Source organism: Apostichopus japonicus, chromosome 17, assembly GCF_037975245.1.
Source record: "Apostichopus japonicus isolate 1M-3 chromosome 17, ASM3797524v1, whole genome shotgun sequence".
Taxonomy (NCBI): domain Eukaryota; kingdom Metazoa; phylum Echinodermata; class Holothuroidea; order Aspidochirotida; family Stichopodidae; genus Apostichopus; species Apostichopus japonicus.
Window position 1 is genome coordinate 17,994,231 of NC_092577.1, and position 23,087 is coordinate 18,017,317.

The 23,087-nt window shown below is 32.7% G+C and overlaps 1 protein-coding gene across 21 annotated transcripts in view; it reads left to right on the forward strand.

The window, feature by feature from the left end:
- Positions 1-13,624, forward strand: part of LOC139984607 (uncharacterized) — a 32,972-nt gene extending 19,348 nt beyond the window's left edge. For all 21 annotated transcript variants that reach the window (XR_011799118.1, XR_011799104.1, XR_011799105.1 and 18 more), the window contains one exon: positions 11,903-13,624. Coding sequence is in view for 1 of the 21 variants with exons in the window: in XM_071998551.1 (XP_071854652.1) it covers positions 11,903-12,072 (170 nt within the window). In the remaining 20 variants the exon portion in view is untranslated. The remainder of the gene's footprint in view (positions 1-11,902) is intronic.
- Positions 13,625-23,087: the final 9,463 nt, after the last annotated feature.

A 23,087-nucleotide genomic window follows, 5' to 3' on the forward strand; every position in this document is an offset into this window, starting at 1 on the left:
TTGTATTGAAAGCAAGTCTTTGAATTAAAATTTTCCAATATTTTATTTCATATTTCACACGAAAAAATGGCACACCTTACATAAGGCCTATTCTTAGTATATACAGTACAGTACATACAGTACAGTATATACAGTATATAGTATAGTGTGTTGGGTACTGATTTCATTTTGAAGTCATGGTATGTGATAATTTCAAGTGACAACTCAAGTTAATGTCTTTGTCTGAGCTTAAATATACATGTGTTTTGTATTGAAAGCAAGTCTTTGAATTCAAATTTTCCAATTTTCACTTCATATTTCACAGAAAAAAACTAGCTGACCTTACATTAGGCCTATTCTTAGTATATACAGTACAGTACATACAGTACAGTATATACAGTATATAGTATAGTGTGTTGGGTACTGATTTCATTTTGAAGTCATGGTATGTGTTAATTTCAAGTGACAACTCAAGTTAATGTTTATGTCTGGGCTTAAATATACATGTGTTTTGTATTGAAAGCAAGTCTTTGAATTAAAATTTTCAAATTTTCACTTCATATTTCACAGAAAAAAACTAGCATACCTTACATAAGGCCTATTCTTAGTATATACAGTACAGTACAGTACATACAGTACATACAGTACAGTATATACAGTATATAGTATAGTGTGTTGGGTACTGATTTCATTTTGAAGTCATGGTATGTGTTAATTTGAAGTGACAACTCAAGTTAATGTTTATGTCTGGGCTTAAATATACATGTGTTTTGTATTGAAAGCAAGTCTTTGAATTAAAATTTTCAAATTTTCACTTCATATTTCACAGAAAAAAACTAGCAGACCTTACATAAGGCCTATTCTTAGTATATACAGTACAGTACAGTACATACAGTACAGTATATACAGTATATAGTATAGTGTGTTGGGTACTGATTTCATTTTGAAGTCATGGTATGTGATAATTTCAAGTGACAACTCAAGTTAATGTCTTTGTCTGAGCTTAAATATACATGTGTTTTGTATTGAAAGCAAGTCTTTGAATTCAAATTTTCCAATTTTCACTTCATATTTCACAGAAAAAAACTAGCTGACCTTACATTTGGCCTATTCTTAGTATATACAGTACAGTACATACAGTACAGTATATACAGTATATAGTATAGTGTGTTGGGTACTGATTTCATTTTGAAGTCATGGTATGTGTTAATTTGAAGTGACAACTCAAGTTAATGTTTATGTCTGGGCTTAAATGTACATGTGTTTTGTATTGAAAGCAAGTCTTTGAATTAAAATTTTCCAATATTTTATTTCATATTTCACACGAAAAAATAGCACACCTTACATAAGTCCTATTCTTAGTATATACAGTACAGTACAGTACATACAGTACAGTATATACAGTATATAGTATAGTGTGTTGGGTACTGATTTCATTTTGAAGTCATGGTATGTGATAATTACAAGTGACAACTCAAGTTAATGTCTTTGTCTGAGCTTAAATATACATGTGTTTTGTATTGAAAGCAAGTCTTTGAATTCAAATTTTCCAATTTTCACTTCATATTTCACAGAAAAAAACTAGCTGACCTTACATTAGGCCTATTCTTAGTATATACAGTACAGTACATACAGTACAGTATATACAGTATATAGTATAGTGTGTTGGGTACTGATTTCATTTTGAAGTCATGGTATGTGTTAATTTGAAGTGACAACTCAAGTTAATGTTTATGTCTGGGCTTAAATATACATGTGTTTTGTATTGAAAGCAAGTCTTTGAATTAAAATTTTCCAATATTTTATTTCATATTTCACACGAAAAAATGGCACACCTTACATAAGGCCTATTCTTAGTATATACAGTACAGTACATACAGTACAGTATATACAGTATATAGTATAGTGTGTTGGGTACTGATTTCATTTTGAAGTCATGGTATGTGATAATTTCAAGTGACAACTCAAGTTAATGTCTTTGTCTGAGCTTAAATATACATGTGTTTTGTATTGAAAGCAAGTCTTTGAATTCAAATTTTCCAATTTTCACTTCATATTTCACAGAAAAAAACTAGCTGACCTTACATTAGGCCTATTCTTAGTATATACAGTACAGTACATACAGTACAGTATATACAGTATATAGTATAGTGTGTTGGGTACTGATTTCATTTTGAAGTCATGGTATGTGTTAATTTGAAGTGACAACTCAAGTTAATGTTTATGTCTGGGCTTAAATATACATGTGTTTTGTATTAAAAGCAAGTCTTTGAATTAAAATTTTCAAATTTTCACTTCATATTTCACAGAAAAAAACTAGCAGACCTTACATAAGGCCTATTCTTAGTATATACAGTACAGTACAGTACATACAGTACATACAGTACAGTATATACAGTATATAGTATAGTGTGTTGGGTACTGATTTCATTTTGAAGTCATGGTATGTGTTAATTTGAAGTGACAACTCAAGTTAATGTTTATGTCTGGGCTTAAATATACATGTGTTTTGTATTGAAAGCAAGTCTTTGAATTAAAATTTTCCAATATTTTATTTCATATTTCACACGAAAAAATAGCACACCTTACATTAGGCCTATTCTTAGTATATACAGTACAGTACAGTACATACAGTACAGTATATACAGTATATAGTATAGTGTGTTGGGTACTGATTTCATTTTGAAGTCATGGTATGTGATAATTTCAAGTGACAACTCAAGTTAATGTCTTTGTCTGAGCTTAAATATACATGTGTTTTGTATTGAAAGCAAGTCTTTGAATTCAAATTTTCCAATTTTCACTTCATATTTCACAGAAAAAAAACTAGCTGACCTTACATTAGGCCTATTCTTAGTATATACAGTACAGTACATACAGTACAGTATATACAGTATATAGTATAGTGTGTTGGGTACTGATTTCATTTTGAAGTCATGGTATGTGTTAATTTGAAGTGACAACTCAAGTTAATGTTTATGTCTGGGCTTAAATATACATGTGTTTTGTATTGAAAGCAAGTCTTTGAATTAAAATTTTCCAATATTTTATTTCATATTTCACACGAAAAAATAGCACACCTTACATAAGGCCTATTCTTAGTATATACAGTACAGTACAGTACATACAGTACAGTATATACAGTATATAGTATAGTGTGTTGGGTACTGATTTCATTTTGAAGTCATGGTATGTGATAATTTCAAGTGACAACTCAAGTTAATGTCTTTGTCTGAGCTAAAATATACATGTGTTTTGTATTGAAAGCAAGTCTTTGAATTCAAATTTTCCAATTTTCACTTCATATTTCACAGAAAAAAACTAGCTGACCTTACATTAGGCCTATTCTTAGTATATACAGTACAGTACATACAGTACAGTATATACAGTATATAGTATAGTGTGTTTGGTACTGATTTCATTTTGAAGTCATGGTATGTGTTAATTTGAAGTGACAACTCAAGTTAATGTTTATGTCTGGGCTTAAATATACATGTGTTTTGTATTGAAAGCAAGTCTTTGAATTAAAATTTTCCAATATTTTATTACATATTTCTCACGAAAAAATAGCACACCTTACATAAGTCCTATTCTTAGTATATACAGTACAGTACATACAGTACAGTATATAGTATAGTGTGTTGGGTACTGATTTCATTTTGAAGTCATGGTATGTGATAATTTCAAGTGACAACTCAAGTTAATGTCTTTGTCTGAGCTTAAATATACATGTGTTTTGTATTGAAAGCTAGTCTTTGAATTCAAATTTTCCAATTTTCACTTCATATTTCACAGAAAAAAACTAGCTGACCTTACATTAGGCCTATTCTTAGTATATACAGTACAGTACATACAGTACAGTATATACAGTATATAGTATAGTGTGTTGGGTACTGATTTCATTTTGAAGTCATGGTATGTGTTAATTTGAAGTGACAACTCAAGTTAATGTTTATGTCTGGGCTTAAATATACATGTGTTTTGTATTGAAAGCAAGTCTTTGAATTAAAATTTTCCAATATTTTATTTCATATTTCACACGAAAATATGGCACACCTTACATAAGGCCTATTCTTAGTATATACAGTACAGTACATACAGTACAGTATATACAGTATATAGTATAGTGTGTTGGGTACTGATTTCATTTTGAAGTCATGGTATGTGATAATTTCAAGTGACAACTCAAGTTAATGTCTTTGTCTGAGCTTAAATATACATGTGTTTTGTATTGAAAGCAAGTCTTTGAATTCAAATTTTCCAATTTTCACTTCATATTTCACAGAAAAAAACTAGCTGACCTTACATTAGGCCTATTCTTAGTATATACAGTACAGTACATACAGTACAGTATATACAGTATATAGTATAGTGTGTTGGGTACTGATTTCATTTTGAAGTCATGGTATGTGTTAATTTGAAGTGACAACTCAAGTTAATGTTTATGTCTGGGCTTAAATATACATGTGTTTTGTATTGAAAGCAAGTCTTTGAATTAAAATTTTCCAATATTTTATTTCATATTTCACACGAAAAAATAGCACACCTTACATAAGGCCTATTCTTAGTATATACAGTACAGTACATACAGTACAGTATATACAGTATATAGTATAGTGTGTTGGGTACTGATTTCATTTTGAAGTCATGGTATGTGATAATTTCAAGTGACAACTCAAGTTAATGTCTTTGTCTGAGCTTAAATATACATGTGTTTTGTATTGAAAGCAAGTCTTTGAATTCAAATTTTCCAATTTTCACTTCATATTTCACAGAAAAAAACCAGCTGACCTTACATTAGGCCTATTCTTAGTATATACAGTACAGTACATACAGTACAGTATATACAGTATATAGTATAGTGTGTTGGGTACTGATTTCATTTTGAAGTCATGGTATGTGTTAATTTGAAGTGACAACTCAAGTTAATGTTTATGTCTGGGCTTAAATATACATGTGTTTTGTATTGAAAGCAAGTCTTTGAATTAAAATTTTCCAATATTTTATTTCATATTTCTCACGAAAAAATAGCACACCTTACATAAGTCCTATTCTTAGTATATACAGTACAGTACATACAGTACAGTATATAGTATAGTGTGTTGGGTACTGATTTCATTTTGAAGTCATGGTATGTGATAATTTCAAGTGACAACTCAAGTTAATGTCTTTGTCTGAGCTTAAATATACATGTGTTTTGTATTGAAAGCAAGTCTTTGAATTCAAATTTTCCAATATTTTATTTCATATTTCACACGAAAAAATAGCACACCTTACATAAGGCCTATTCTTAGTATATACAGTACAGTACAGTACATACAGTACAGTATATACAGTATATAGCATAGTGTGTTGGGTACTGATTTCATTTTGAAGTCATGGTATGTGATAATTTCAAGTGACAACTCAAGTTAATGTCTTTGTCTGAGCTTAAATATACATGTGTTTTGTATTGAAAGCAAGTCTTTGAATTCAAATTTTCCAATTTTCACTTCATATTTCACAGAAAAAAACTAGCTGACCTTACATTAGGCCTATTCTTAGTATATACAGTACAGTACATACAGTACAGTATATACAGTATATAGTATAGTGTGTTGGGTACTGATTTCATTTTGAAGTCATGGTATGTGTTAATTTGAAGTGACAACTCAAGTTAATGTTTATGTCTGGGCTTAAATATACATGTGTTTTGTATTGAAAGCAAGTCTTTCAATTAAAATTTTCCAATTTATAATTCATATTTCACAGAAAAAACTAGCAGACCTTACATTAGGCTTATTGTGAGTATATACAGTACACTACCTACAGTACAGTATGTGTGTTGGGTACCGATTTCATGTTGTAGTCCTAGGTATGTGATAATTTCAAGTGACAACTCAAGTTAATGTCTATGTCTGGGCTTAAATATACATGTGTTTTGTATTGAAAGCAAGTCTTTGAATTAAAATTTTCCAATATTTTATTTCATATTTCTCACGAAAAAATAGCACACCTTACATAAGTCCTATTCTTAGTATATACAGTACAGTACATACAGTACAGTATATAGTATAGTGTGTTGGGTACTGATTTCATTTTGAAGTCATGGTATGTGATAATTTCAAGTGACAACTCAAGTTAATGTCTTTGTCTGAGCTTAAATATACATGTGTTTTGTATTGAAAGCAAGTCTTTGAATTCAAATTTTCCAATATTTTATTTCATATTTCACACGAAAAAATAGCACACCTTACATAAGGCCTATTCTTAGTATATACAGTACAGTACAGTACATACAGTACAGTATATACAGTATATAGTATAGTGTGTTGGGTACTGATTTCATTTTGAAGTCATGGTATGTGATAATTTCAAGTGACAACTCAAGTTAATGTCTTTGTCTGAGCTTAAATATACATGTGTTTTGTATTGAAAGCAAGTCTTTGAATTCAAATTTTCCAATTTTCACTTCATATTTCACAGAAAAAAACTAGCTGACCTTACATTAGGCCTATTCTTAGTATATACAGTACAGTACATACAGTACAGTATATACAGTATATAGTATAGTGTGTTGGGTACTGATTTCATTTTGAAGTCATGGTATGTGTTAATTTGAAGTGACAACTCAAGTTAATGTTTATGTCTGGGCTTAAATATACATGTGTTTTGTATTGAAAGCAAGTCTTTCAATTAAAATTTTCCAATTTATAATTCATATTTCACAGAAAAAACTAGCAGACCTTACATTAGGCTTATTGTGAGTATATACAGTACACTACCTACAGTACAGTATGTGTGTTGGGTACCGATTTCATGTTGTAGTCCTAGGTATGTGATAATTTCAAGTGACAACTCAAGTTAATGTCTATGTCTGGGCTTAAATATACATGTGTTTTGTATTGAAAGCAAGTCTTTGAATTAAAATTTTCCAATTTTCACTTCATTTTTCACAGAAAAAACCAGCAGACCTTACATTAGGCCTATTCTTAGTATATACAGTACAGTACATACAGTACAGTATATACAGTATATAGTATAGTGTGTTGGGTACTGATTTCATTTTGAAGTCATGGTATGTGATAATTTCAAGTGACAACTCAAGTTAATGTCTTTGTCTGAGTTTAAATATACATGTGTTTTGTATTGAAAGCAAGTCTTTGAATTCAAATTTTCCAATTTTCACTTCATTTTTCACAGTAAAAACCAGCAGACCTTACATTAGGCCTATTCTTAGTATATACAGTACAGTACATACAGTACAGTATATACAGTATATAGTATAGTGTGTTGGGTACTGATTTCATTTTGAAGTCATGGTATGTGATAATTTCAAGTGACAACTCAAGTTAATGTTTATGTCTGAGCTTAAATATACATGTGTTTTGTATTGAAAGCAAAGTCTTTGAATTAAAATTTCCAATTTTCACTTCATTTTTCACAGAAAAAACCAGCAGACCTTACATTAGGCCTATTCTTAGTATATACAGTACAGTACATACAGTACAGTATATACAGTATATAGTATAGTGTGTTTGGTACCGATTTCATGTTGTAGTCCTGGGTATGTGATAATTTCAAGTGACAACTCAAGTTAATGTCTTTGTCTGGGCTAAAATATACATGTGTTTTGTATTGAAAGCAAGTCTTTGAATTAAAATTTTCCAATATTCACTTCATATTTCACAGAAAAAACTAGCAGACCTTACATAAGGCCTATTCTGAGTATATACAGTACAGTACATACAGTACATACAGTACAGTATATAGTATAGTGTGTTGGGTACCGATTTCATGTTGTAGTCCTGGTATGTGATAATCATGTAGACCTTCAGTCTTGCTGCCCTTCGGTCTCATGGCCTGTAACGGCTATTTGGTAGCATGTAGATGTCGTGTTCCAATAATTCTATCACACTTTTGGGAATGCGTTTCCCAGGAACCAAATAGACAAATGTATTAAACTTAGGTAAATCATACTTCATTGGGTTTTTTTAATATTCCCATTCAAATTACTTTTTGTCTAGTAATTATATTTTTTCTGTACATTGTGTTCTGTTCTTGACCACTATGCTAGCAACAAGGTAACAATTGCTATTGAGCCTATTGTTTGTGTATATAAAAGTAGCCCAGACTTGAAACTGTTTATACAGTATATAGTTCATCCCTACACTGCAGGTAGCTGTACTGTACATACAATACCTGTGTACAAATGTAGCGCATGTACATTCAACCAGGGAGTTGTTATGGAACAATTGATATCTCTCAGGTATGCATTGCACAGCTTGATAATACCAGTGAGTTGTTCCATTAACAACTCCCTGATAAGAGCCCTCATCAAGGTCATAGGTGTAACAAAAAGGACAGTGTGCCCACTGTTCTGTCTGTCTCTTGTTTATTGTTCAATGAACTGAAAGCTGCTAACATTTTGGAGGCTTATGGCTTGTTTCACAGTCACAGATTCACAGTACACATGGAAATATAATACTAATAGCAGAGGAAAGGTTGCTCCTTTGCTGAAAAAGTTTTGAATGGTCTTGCAGTACTGTTTACCTCAAAAGTGTTGAACAGGCACAAAATTAGAATTGAAGTATTATCTCGCGGTTTTCATTTATACCAACTTTGATTTTGGATAAGTTTTGTTTGAAACAGTTAGGTTCATTGGTCAAATTTGTTTCACACTAGTCTCTAGGATATATTTTGTCAGTGTCCTGTCTTGCAGACTCCAGTCATTCAACTTATATAATAATAAATAAATACAATGCTTGATATACAGTAGCGCTATTCCAAATATGATCATAGAGCTTAGACTCAATTGCAATTTTGTTGGTATTGTATGTTGACTTGGAAAAAGTGTGAAAGTCAAGTAAATACAACCACCCCCCCCCCCTCCTTCTTGTATCCAAGAACTGGTGCAGTATTCAATGTGGTATGTACATTCTGTAGGTGCGTCAGGCATAATTCATATAAATTGGAGGGAAAATATGAGCGGTCCCTATCAGTTACTTTATTGGTCACTATATGTTGGATTCAAAGTACATACTTTATGAAAACTTTAAATTGGTTCAAGCAAATTGCACAAGAGTCAATTCTTAGGCATGTTACAAAATAAATGCTAAAAGAAATTGTGTCAAATTGAAATACCTGCTGTTTTGCACTTAAAGTTAGCATGCCTACACTAAACTAACTAACACTGAAAATTACCTGCTTGTATCTGTCATACTGAACAAATTCTATCCTTTTTCAAAATGTATACACAATCTACAGTTTAGAGTGTAAGCTCACAGCAAGGACACATGCTACTGAATTTGGTTTACACATAACAAGAAGAAAAGCTTTCAGCAGTGCAGGCTACTTTTCAGTCAGACTACAGTTCACAATGACAGCAGCTAGATTGTATGAAACTTGTAGCTACGGCATGGTGCTCATACAGCAGATCTTTCTAATAGGGTTTAATTTTTAAGAATTTGTTGCATTTAACCACATCATAATATATTTGTAATGTCACAAAGGAGGACATTTTAAAAATAAACAAAACATCACCCCTGTATCGATATTCTTTGAAAAGTGTAATGAACAGTTTTGCTTTGGCAGAGCAGAAAGCTTTATCATACCAAATATGATCAGGCAGGTGTGGTGGGAGAACCATCCCACTTGTTGGGTTAGAAGGGCATCCTGCAGAATAGCTAGAACAGCACACTATATATACAGTAGGCTGCTGTTGGTGAGTAACTGATCTCTCTATATTTTCATGAAAGTCAATGGTTATATCATGCAGCAGAGGTCCGATTGCATACAAATTTGCAACGTCACCAGTTTGCTCTTTCTATTGGTTAAATTTTCGGGCAAATCTTTAAACCCCCTCCCCCCCTCTCCTCAAATCAAAGTGGGTTCTATACGTGCACATGCCCACCATGCAGCACAGTGGTGAACGTGGTTTTCATTACTGAAAATCCTTATTAGTTTTTGTAATAAATCATTTGTAATCATTGCCCAGCTCAAATGAAGGATAATAGCTTTACTTAATACATACATGATATGTAATTAATAACCATTAAATCAAGGAAAACGCCCCTCCTCCTCCCACCTCTCCCCTCCCCATTCACACACTATGCACTGCTATCTGACTTCAAATATGGTTCAATCAAGAACGAAAAAACTTTGAGTTTCAAGATTGGAAAACTGTCTGTCAGTTCAATCGACATGAAAACTACCTTTCGTTGTATGGTCCAGTCTTTGCATGTGTTGTATATTGTCTCTTTGTTACTTAATTCCCATAACAAAGACCTTCCGTAGCCTGCATTTCAGGGATATATTTTACAATTTACACCATCAGTATTTCACTGTTAAATATTCCAACCTCTAACACCACTTAGTTATTTATTGCCACACAAGCTTGTGATCAAGTCTCCCTTCATTTCATGTAAGAATTATCTGAGAGTTATTAGTTTCCATTGCTTCCCCTCAGTGAACCCTATGATCCCATTATGTATCATCACAAGGACATTGTGTCATTATTGTCATCACTTCTGAAATCTATACCAAATTGTACTGACCTGTTTATCTTAAATCTTATTTAAATTTTAGCCTAGCCATTGACAAAACAGCTTAATTTATTGTGAGGTAGAGTGTCTCGCCATCCCCATACATAGACCACTTTGAAAAGATTAATTTCAGGGTTAATAACTGTATTGGTCAAACTCTCACACAGCTTGCATTGGGCTGATCATTATGACACGTTCGTTGAACTTTGAGATGAGGAGGACTTGTAGCAATATAGTCCTAGCCATTGCAGTAGGTGGGGTCTTAGTTTGTAAAAGGGTCCTCGTTTTGCAGATGATAGGGTCTTAGCTTTGCAGGGGTTACATCTCTATGTTCTGACGTCTCTATGTTGCAACATCTCTATGTTCCGACAATTTTTTTTGACCAAAATTCTTGACCAACATGTTTTCGGACCAAGTTTTTTCGGACCAAAATGTTCTTGGACCAAAATATTTTTATGACCCAACATTTTTTTTCACTCTAAAATTTTTCATGACCAAATTTTTTTTCGGACAAGCACTATTTGGGTCATAACAAACTTTGGGCCCTTTTTTTTGTGAAAACAAAATTGGTGGGTCCTAACAAGTCGCGTCAGAAAAAATGTTGGTCCCAAAAAACATGAGTACCCCAAAAAAATTGAGTCCCAAAAAATTAAGTCCCCCAAAAAAATTGGGTCCGAAAAATTGGGTACGAAAAAATGTTGGTAAAAAAAATTAGTCCAAAAAATTATCGGAACGTATTCCTCTGAACATAGAGACTTCGGAACATAGAGACGTCGGAACATAGGGATGTCACCTTTTTTGCAGGTCTTAGGTCTTTGTAGACACCCCAATTTTCAATGTTAACCATTACAGTGTCCCTCTTTTTGCTTTTTGCTTTTTGCTTTTTTGCAAGCACATGCTGGCCACTATAGCCACTGTGGCCACTATAGTGTCCCAGTAAATAGTCTTTCCAGACAAAAAGTAAGATCTGCATAACACACATGCTGGCCACTATAGCTAATATGGCCACTATAGTGTCCCAGTAAATAGTCTTACCAGACAAAAAGGTAAGATCTGCTTTTGATAGGAGTATATCACTTAATACTGACTTGGCTTAAATTCCTAACTTTTAAGTACCTGTACATGACTTAATATCAAACAATATGCTCCATATCTGGATTATTTCTTTACTGAAATGTGAAGACGCAATGACAATTGGGGTTCAAACCAATAGCCTTCTCTCCCAATGATAATTTTTATTTCTATTTTGATAAAAACTGTTCTGAACTGCTAATTCATTCATCATAAAACTTGATTGCTGTTTCAGGAGCATTAATTTAGGTAATAACTATATCTACTATACCAAACTTGTTGTGTAAATACATTGCTTTTGTTTCTTTTGATCCTCCATCTATGTACAGGACACAATGAACTGAACAGCAATAAAGACCTTCCAACTGAATACATTGAGCTGGTCATCTGTTGCTTGGAGCTCAATAATGGAAGCAGCTCCCTGGTGGAAGCCATTCCCAAAAAGATGGAAATTTATTTTGCTCCATGGAAGCTGTTTGACTGGTTTAAAGAAGCATGAGGCATTGTAGGCATGTGTAGCTGAAAATCATCCATATGACTTAGCCACCATATATGGGCAAAAATAACTACTTGGAACAGTTACAAAGTCATTTATTTGAGCTGGATGAGAGTGGCTATGGACGGCCATTACCACAAAAACAAGAACAAAAAGTAAATTACATTACATTACACATTACAGAAATTTTCTCCATAGAAAAGAAAATTTCTTCATAAAAACAATTACGTGGATATCAAAAATAAATTTACTCCATCAAATATAAATTTACTAAATCACATCAAAATTACTGTACTCTTCAAAAAGAAATTTTCTTCATCAAAGATAAATTTACTCTATGGAAACTAAGTTCACCTCACACATATTAGATCTACCCCGTCCAATATAAACTCATAGCTCATCCCGTCCTAACCAAAAAAAATCCCCCAATTAATTTATTGGGAATCAGGACAATGTATCTGTTGGAAAAGATATTTGACCCATTATTGTACAAACTGATACAGATGATATTGGAAGAGACTCTTCATGTTGGAAGAGTGGAGATGCAGATGGTGGCATATCGATAACCTATTGCAGGTCTCTCAGGACTGAATAAATTAATGAATTAAAGGTGAAGGGATTGGGGAAAACTGCTTATTATTTTTCAATCTATAGCATTACTAATAAACTGAGGTATTAGTAAACTATGGAAGATGGTGCAAATGAAGTTGTTTTGTGCCAAAATTTAAAATTGATATTTTTTATATAGACATATGTCTCTCATTGTGGTACAAATATTTCAATTGGACCATAACCTTTATCCCCTGTCATTTTTGCATATATATGTCATTCATATTAATGAGTGATTAATGTCCGATGATAACATATTGAAAGATCGTCACATGACATAGTTATATTTTTGCCTAATGTATATGGTCCTTTTCCTACAGCATGTATTATGTGGTGCAAAGGAACTTTTGAACAAATTATATGTCAGTAGGATTATGCATATTATTAAACTAGTGGGCAGAGCTTAGTCAACATCATACAGTTGAATGAATGCAAAGCTGAAAGTTTGATTGCTATAACTGTGTTAGTAAGACTAGTAAATATTGGGTATTGAGGTGAGCAGGGAGGGGCTTTGGGGACAGGCAGGGGATTAAATTGAGTGCAGGTTTTCACTATATATTTTGCTGTAGATGACAACACCATTGGTGTAGTCTTGCCCATTCTTTGTTGTTGTTCATATCAGTTTATATTTTGAGATGTAGTACTTTATTTTATTAAATGTTTTAATGTTCAATATCAGTTTATATTTGAGATGTGCTTTTTTTATTAAATGTTTTAATGTTCATATCAGTTTATATTTTGAGATGTAGTGCTTTTTTCCATTAAATGTTTTGATGTTCATATCAGTTTAGATTTTGATATTTTGAAATGGTAGTCCTTTTTTTATTCAATGTTAATTAAAACAAGACCAATGTCCTGTGTTCATGTGTAACACTGTACTTCTTTCATTCTATTTAACCTTTGTAAACTATTTGGAAGAGATAAACCAACGTAAAGCAACCTGAAATATTTGTTGTGTATGATCTTTTTCTTGGTTTTTCTTTTGCTTTGCTCAAGAAGAATTTGAAGGCACAAACATGGTTTATGTGTCGTAAACCTTTATACAACTCCTTTTATATTGACATCTTTGCTAAGCAATTCGCTTCGAATATATTATCGTGAGTATACGAGAGCATTGTGTGGACCGTCCACAAATCTTATACACGTGATCTTGAATTATTAAATAAGCCTAACCAAAACTATTTGAAGGTGTCAGAAATTTATCATGCGAGGGAGGAAGTCAAAATGGCGCTGCTATCGACACGAAAAAAAAATTCCATGTAAAATGTCTTTTATAAAGGTTCTGTAAATTTCACATTGTTCTCTGCTTCCTGCTCTACGCTGTTAGAGAGTTACAACATAACTTATTCCTATATTTAAAAAGGTAGCAAACATAACACGTGACAATGTCGAAGAGGATAATTATTCAACCACCATGACAGCAGTATCGCTAACAACCAACACAAACGACATTGCACAGCCGCATATAAGTATATATAGTACTGCAAATGTTCAATCTTGAAATTTATGATGTACAATTTTTTTTATTTTTTGACAGTCTTTGATCAATAATAAGCTTGCAAAATGACAGAAATGGAATGCATGCAATGTTTTCCTAAATGTTGATGATAAATACAGTGATCATTGTTTGTATATTTTTTCGTTACACCTTTTTTAGTATTTATTGCTTCAAAATGTGCCTGAAAGTTTGCAACCAACCAAATATGCATGTGCATTAACGTGTTCGTGGCAGGTCTGCTGCATTGGCCCCTTAAAGCACGCTATCGTTAGGGAAGTTTCGTAAAGATTTCAAAAAAGTACTAATTCCTGGAGGTCTGGACTCTCCAAATTGTTTTCAGACATTCTAAGTAAAGCATACCTTTAACCTTCTTTTTTTTCTTGCCCCATCTAAACATAAAGGCCTATATAAATAAACAAACAATTAACAATACTTCGAATTTCGAGTAGATATAAAAGATGTCTTGAAATTCAAATGATGTTGTCAACATGAAAATCGATGTTTACTTGGTGTTTTTTCTAAAAGCTTATGTTTGTACCTTCATATAGTTATATAACAGGCACACTCAATCTTCATTGTTCGCATCGAAAATAAAGAATGAAGTAACACTTTCTGGGGGAGGGGATTGATACCTTTTCAGTATATTTACTGCTTAAATTTGGGCAAAACCTTTTCCAACCACCTACAACCCCCCGCCCCCCCCCCCCCCCCCGCTTCAGATGTTCTCTCTTACGATTCCCATTGTCCATTTCCTTTTTCATAGATTAGTCAGAGATAGATTTAAACAGTCCGTTTTTTGCACTGCCGATTTCTTTGATGAAGCCGTCAAGTGATATTCGAAGAAAGTCTACTAAATGGCCCAGGCTATATCATGCACGTATAGCGATGAATCGCACGTTAAAAGTCGAAAAATACCCATCGCAATATAATGTAGGATACAGAAAAGTATACTGCTTACTATAAATACCATTTCCAGATAACCAAACCCGTAATTGAAAATATTACACATTTATCAACTACTATAATTCACAACAAGAAGAATCTGGGAGGGACGCCCACCCATAAAATCTCGATATTCTACAGGAAGACTTAAACCGGTCAAATATGGGACTGTTAATATCCTTTATCCGAACTGGCAGATCTGTTTAATTCATGTATCATTGAGCATAAATAGATTCAAATTAAAAATAGATAACCCTCCCCCCCCCCCAAATCTTGGTCAAACTGACGATACTTGGAAAATTTGAGTGCGACAGTCTGAATTTCCGACTGTCGCACTCTCATTTTTCCGACTGTCGCACTCTAATTTTCACATATTCTTGTAATTTGTGAGTGAACTAAAATTTTCGGTCAAGATTGACCTTCAATCAGTCAATTTTACCACGTTTTCCTTGTCACATTGAGAAATTCTATCACGCGATCTTTATACTCCACCATACAAAACTTCGTATGATTTTCAATACTCCCACTTCGCTAGCTTCAAGTAAGTTCAAGATATACATTGTCTCTATGTATACAAAAAACGCTGATGCTAATCTACGGAAGCTTAAAAGTGCCATCAACATAACAAAAACTTTGGCCCATAATTTGACATTTTTCAGTAACAAGATAAAATGTTATCAAAAATCAGAAAATGTTGGATTGCTCAGTTGCTTTAACTGATCAATTGAACAATTTTCTGAAAAATGTTTAATTGATAACTTATCATTATCTCGTCAGTTTGACATTTTTCTGCAAAATTTCCGATCGTTCACTTCATTCCATCTGAGCAATTGAAACATTTTCTGCAAAATGTTCAATATGTTTAATTGCCAACTTATCGTAACTCGTCAACTCAACATTTTTCTGCAAAATGTTTAATTGTTCACTTCATTCCGAATGATCAGTTGGAATGAAGTGAACAATTAAAACATTTCATGTGAGTAATAAATTTCCCCCACCCACACCCCCCCCCCCAAAGAAAAATATTAAGCGTGCCAATAAAAGCTCTGTATTTTTGGTAACTCACTTTGTCGTCGAATATAATTTGTTGAAAATAAAAAGTTTTCCCCTTTGTTACATTAACATACCTTTTGTAGTCAGTAGTCTATAAAGCCTTCAAGCAGATAACTTTACTTAGTTGCTTACCTGCTTTGCTTAACCAGAGTGTTTATGTAAGTTTGTGAAGTGAGGGCCAGTGGTATTCAATATGTGAATGTTGGCGAGTAGAGCAGGGGGGGGGGGGGTAGGAGAACAAACAACAGCCGGAATTTTATGGCTCCAAAACCTATCCAGTTGGAATTTCAGCCCCCCCCCCCTAATGATCAGGCCTTAGCTACGTCCCTGATTTCATGGAATCATCACTCCGTCAAACAAGGGTCTGTTTATATCGTTTATTTTCCGAAGTTGTAGATCTGTCTATATCATGTGTCATTGAGCGTAGAAAAACTCAAATTCAATATAGATATATAAATGTTTCACTTAATCATCACTCCGTTAAACAAGGGTCAGCGTATGTTTATATCCTTTATTTTCCGAAGTTGTAGATCTGTGTATTGAATGCATTGAAAGTAATCACATCGTATTAACGTCTTTTTTGTTGTTGTAACACAGTAATTTCAATTGGAATATATAATCGTAAGTGTATGAGCGGATTCTGTGGACCGTCCACATAATCTTATACACATTTCATTGTATTATTTATTGATTATAAACCAAAATTAGGGTTGAAAATTGATGAACTCTATTAATTCAAAAAAACTGTGTTCTAAGGAAGGACCCCGCACCAAATATCGGCAGATTCAGGAAGGAATCAACCCGTCAAATATAGTTCTGTTTTATATCCTTTAATTACTGATTACTAATTCGTAGATCTGTTTAAATCATGTATCATTGAGCATATAAAGATTAATTTTAAAAACAGATAACTTTATCAAATATATATTTTTTGGCATGTCATACGGTTTACCTTTAGGTTAATATATTCTTAACAAAACTTTATTTAGGAACATTGGGGAGAAAAAATGAAAGCAAGCATCAACAATCCTCGTTACATGGGTTAGGATTATTATAGGAAACCCGAAAGAATAACCCTTATCCTTAACCCTTAATATTAGTATGATAATACTGTTGACCGTTCACATAATAATTGTCTTAAAAGCAGCTTGTTAAGAAAGATCACAACCTAAATATTTTCTTTTGGTCTATAGAATGTATTTGGATAGTAGTATTAACGTTTTTTTTAGTAACACACGTAATCTCAATTGGAATATATAATCGTAAGTATATGAGCGTATTATGTGGACCGTCCACATAATCTGAGACACATGATATTGTATAACATATTGATTCTTAAGCAAAGCTCCTCTTGAATATATTCAGAAATGATCAGCTAATCTAATTAACACTGACAGCCTTCTGAACAAGGGCCAAACCCTCAAATCTCGAAATATTTCAGTTAATCATCACTCCGTCAAACAAGGGTCTGTTTATATCCTTTATTTTCTGAAGTTGTAGGTCTGTCTATATCATGTGTCATTGAGCATAGAAAAATTGAAATTAAAAATAGATAGCCATATCATATTAAATGAAAGTCGGCTTACCTACATTGTAATGAAACTTGATCTCAACTTTAATTGGGAACATTGGAAATGAACCACTCCTGTAAACTGACCTCAATGACCACCGGTGCACGTGTTATGATTGGCATTGGTGCCCCTCCCCCCGCACCCTTACCCCCGACTTAAAAAGAACAGTGAAAATAAAACTTACTATTACCCTTATCCTGTAAGATAATACTCATAACCATTCAAATATTAATTGTTTAAAACGAAGCTGTTAAGACAATAGTGTGTATTAGGATAGTAGTGTAACGTGAATGGTTTTTATACTCATCCGTAGTAAGCTGTGCATTGAACTACATAGCCAGCCATGTCATGAATATTTATAGTCAAGTGGTATGTAATTTAGGAGGGTTAAATGCTTATTGATGTGTTTTATAGTCTAATTAAGAGAGTTATGGGTTAAGTAAATCGGTATAATCAGTGAGTTAAATGTCTACGACATATCTGCATATGTTTAGGGGGATAATGTTGTTGTTGTTCATGAAATAGTTAAAGAGATTTTACGTCACATGTTGTATTGTTTTATTGCTTAGTATATGTACCAGAGTGTCACCACATACAAAAATTTCCCAAATTAATCTAAATTGTACACTTGCATTCACATATACTAAATTCTTGTACGCATAGATTTTTTATTTTCTTGTAATTGTAATATGGCCTGGTTTCATTTACTACGATTAATTGATACACAAGCTAACCACGACATTTTCATAAAGGAACTTTTGACAGTATTCTCTGCTGTGCTAATGGGCCCCCGGAATGCAACAGTAGTATTGACGTTTTTGTTTAATAACCCACGTCATCTCAATTGTAATATATAATCGTAATTGTATAATCGGTTTATGTGGATCGTCCACATTATATTATACGTATGATGTTGTATTGTTTATTGATTCTAAACCAAAACCGTATAATTGAAAATATTAAAAATTAATCAAGTACATGTATTCACAATAACGGTCTTCTGAATAAGGGCTACACACCCTCAAATCTCGACAGATTCAGTAAGGAATCAACCCGTCAAATATGGGTCTGTTTTATATCCTGTATTTACAGAACTCGTAGATCTGTTTAAATCATGTGTATTGAATGTATTTAATATATTCATAATAGAAGTATAAACGTCTTTTTTTCTGTAACATACGTAATCTCAATTGGAATATATAATCGTAAGTGTACGAGCGGATTATGTGGACCGTCCACATAATCTTATACACATTTCATTATTTTTTATTGACTATAAACAAAAATTAGGGTTTTAAATTTATCAACTATATTAATTCAAAATAACTGTGTTCTAAGGAAGGACCCCGCGCCAAATATCGACAGATTCAGTAAGGAATCAACCCGTCAAATATGGGTCTGTTTTATATCCTGTATTTACCGAACTCGTAGATCTGTTTAAATCATGTGTATTGAAAGTATTTAATATATTCATATAGAAGTATTAACATTTTTTTTCCCTGTAACACACGTAATCTCAATTGGAATATATAATCGTTAGTGTACGAGCGGATTATGTGGACCGTCCACACAATCTTATACACATTTCATTGTATTGTTTATTGATTATAAACCAAAATTAGGGTTGAAAATTGATGAACTCTATTAATTCAAAATAACTATGTTCTTAGGAAAGACCCCGCGCCAAATATCGACAGATTCAGGAAGGAATCAACCCGTCAAATATGGGTCTGTTTTATATCCTGTATTTACCGAACTCGTAGATCTGTTTAAATCATGTGTATTGAATGTATTTAATATATTCATATAGAAGTATTAACATTCTTTTTTCTGTAACACACGTAATCTCAATTGGAATATATAATCGTAAGTGTACGAGCGGATTATGTGGACCGTCCACACAATCTTATACACATTTCATTGTATTGTTTATTGATTATAAACCAAAATTAGGGTTGAAAATTGATGAACTCTATTAATTCAAAATAACTATGTTCTTAGGAAAGACCCCGCACCAAATATCGACAGATTCAGGAAGGAATCAACCCGTCAAATATGGGTCTGTTTTATTTCCTTTAATTACTGAACTCATAGATCTGTTGAAATCACGTATCATTGAGCATATAAAGATTTATATTAAAAACAGATAACTTTATCAAATAAACATATATTTTTGCATGTCATACGGTTTACCTTTAGGCTAATATAGTCTTAACAAAACTTTATTTGGGAACATTGGGAAGAAAAAAGTGTAAGCAAGCATCAACAATCCTCGTTACATGGGTTAGGATTATTATATGAAACCCGAAAGAATAACCCTAATCCTTAACCCTTAATATTAGTATGATAATACTGTGGACCGTTCACATAATAATTGTCTTAAAAGCAGCTTGTTAAGAAAGATCACAACCTAAATATTTTCTTTTGGTCTATAGAATGTATTTGGATAGTAGTATTAACGTTTTTTTTTTAGTAACACACGTAATCTCAATTGGAATATATAATCGTAAGTATATGAGCGTATTATGTGGACCGTCAACATAATCTGAGACACATGATATTGTATAACATATTGATTCTTAAGCAAAGCTCCTCTTGAATATATTCAGAAATGATCAGCTAATCTAATTAACACTGACAGCCTTCTGAAAAAGGGCCAAACCCTCAAATCTCGAAATATTTCAGTTAATCATCACTCCGTCAAACAAGGGTCTGTTTATATCCTTTATTTTCTGAAGTTGTAGGTCTGTCTATATCATGTGTCATTGAGCATAGAAAAATTGGAATTAAAAATAGATAGCCATATCATATTAAATGAAAGTCGGCTTACCTACATTGTAATGAAAAATTGATCTCAACTTTAATTGGGAACATTGGAAATGAACCACTCCTGTAAACTGACCTCAATGACCACCGGTGCACGGGTTATGGATGGCATTGGTGCCCCCCCCCCCCCGCACCCTTACCCCCGACTTAAAAAGAACAGTGAAAATAAAACTTACTATTACCCTTATCCTGTAAGATAATACTCATAACCATTCAAATATTAATTGTTTAAAACGAAGCTGTTAAGACAATAGTGTGTATTAGGATAGTAGTGTAACGTGAATGGTTTTCACACTCATCCGTAGTAAGCTGTGCATTGAACTACATAGCCAGCCATGTCATGAATATTTATAGTCAAGTGGTATGTAATTTAGGAGGGTTAAATGCTTATTGATGTGTTTTATAGTCTAATTAAGAGAGTTATGGGTTAAGTAAATCGGTATTACCAGTGAGTTTAATGTCTACGACATATCTGCATATGTTGAGGGGGATAATGTTGTTGTTGTTTATGAAATAGTTAAAGAGATTTTACGTCACATGTTGTATTGTTTTATTGCTTAGTATATGTACCAGAGTGTCACCACCTTCAAAAATTTTGAAAATTAATCTACATTGTAAACTTGCATTCACATATACTAAATTCTTGTACGCATAGATTTTTTATTTTCTTGTAATTGTAATATGGCCCGGTCTCTTTTTACTACGATTAATTGATACACAAGCTAACCACGACATTTCCATAAAGGAACTTTTGACAGTATTCTCTGCTATGCTAATGGGCCCCCGGAATGCAACAGTAGTATTGACGTTTTTGTTTAATAACCCACGTCATCTCAATTGAAATATATAATCGTAATTGTATAATCGGTTTATGTGGATCGTCCACATTATATTATACGTATGATGTTGTATTGTTTATTGATTCTAAACCAAAACCGTATAATTGAAAATATTAAAAATTAATCAAGTACATTAATTCACAATAACGGTCTTCTGAATAAGGGCTACACACCCTCAAATCTCGACAGATTCAGTAAGGAATCAACCCGTCAAATATGGGTCTGTTTTATATCCTGTATTTACAGAACTCGTAGATCTGTTTAAATCATGTGTATTGAATGTATTTAATACATTCATAATAGGAGTATAAACGTCTTTTTTTCTGTAACACACGTAATCTCAATTGGAATATATAATCGTAAGTGTACGAGCGGATTATGTGGACCGTCCACATCATCTTATACACATTTCATTGTATTTTTTATTGACTATAAACAAAAATTAGGGTTTAAAATTAATCAACTATATTAATTCAAAATAACTGTGTTCTAAGGAAGGACCCCGCGCCAAATATCGACAGATTCAGTAAGGAATCAACCCGTCAAATATGGGTCTGTTTTATATCCTGTATTTACCGAACTCGTAGATCTGTTTGAATCATGTGTATTGAATGTATTTAATTTATTCATATAGAAGTATTAACATTTTTTTCCCTGTAACACACGTAATCTCAATTGGAATATATAATCGTTAGTGTACGAGCGGATTATGTGGACCGTCCACACAATCTTATACACATTTCATTGTATTGTTTATTGATTATAAACCAAAATTAGGGTTGAAAATTGATGAACTCTATTAATTCAAAATAACTATGTTCTTAGGAAAGACCCCGCGCCAAATATCGACAGATTCAGGAAGGAATCAACCCGTCAAATATGGGTCTGTTTTATATCCTGTATTTACCGAACTCGTAGATCTGTTGAAATCATGTGTATTGAATGTATTTAATATATTCATATAGAAGTATTAACATTTTTTTTTTCTGTAACACACGTAATCTCAATTGGAATATATAATCGTAAGTGTACGAGCGGATTATGTGGACCGTCCACACAATCTTATACACATTTCATTGTATTGTTTATTGATTATAAACCAAAATTAGGGTTGAAAATTGATGAACTCTATTAATTCAAAATAACTATGTTCTTAGGAAAGACCCCGCGCCAAATATCGATAGATTCAGGAAGGAATCAACCCGTCAAATATGGGTCTGTTTTATTTCCTTTAATTACTGAACTCATAGATCTGTTGAAATCACGTATCATTGAGCATATAAAGATTTATATTAAAAACAGATAACTTTATCAAATAAACATATATTTTTGCATGTCATACGGTTTACCTTTAGGCTAATATAGTCTTAACAAACTTTATTTGGGAACATTGGGAAGAAAAAAGTGTAAGCAAGCATCAACAATCCTCGTTACATGGGTTAGGATTATTATATGAAACCCGAAAGAATAACCCTAATCCTTAACCCTTAATATTAGTATGATAATACTGTTGACCGTTCACATAATAATTGTCTTAAAAGCAGCTTGTTAAGAAAGATCACAACCTAAATATTTTCTTTTGGTCTATAGAATGTATTTGGATAGTAGTATTAACGTTTTTTTTTTTAGTAACACACGTAATCTCAATTGGAATATATAATCGTAAGTATATGAGCGTAT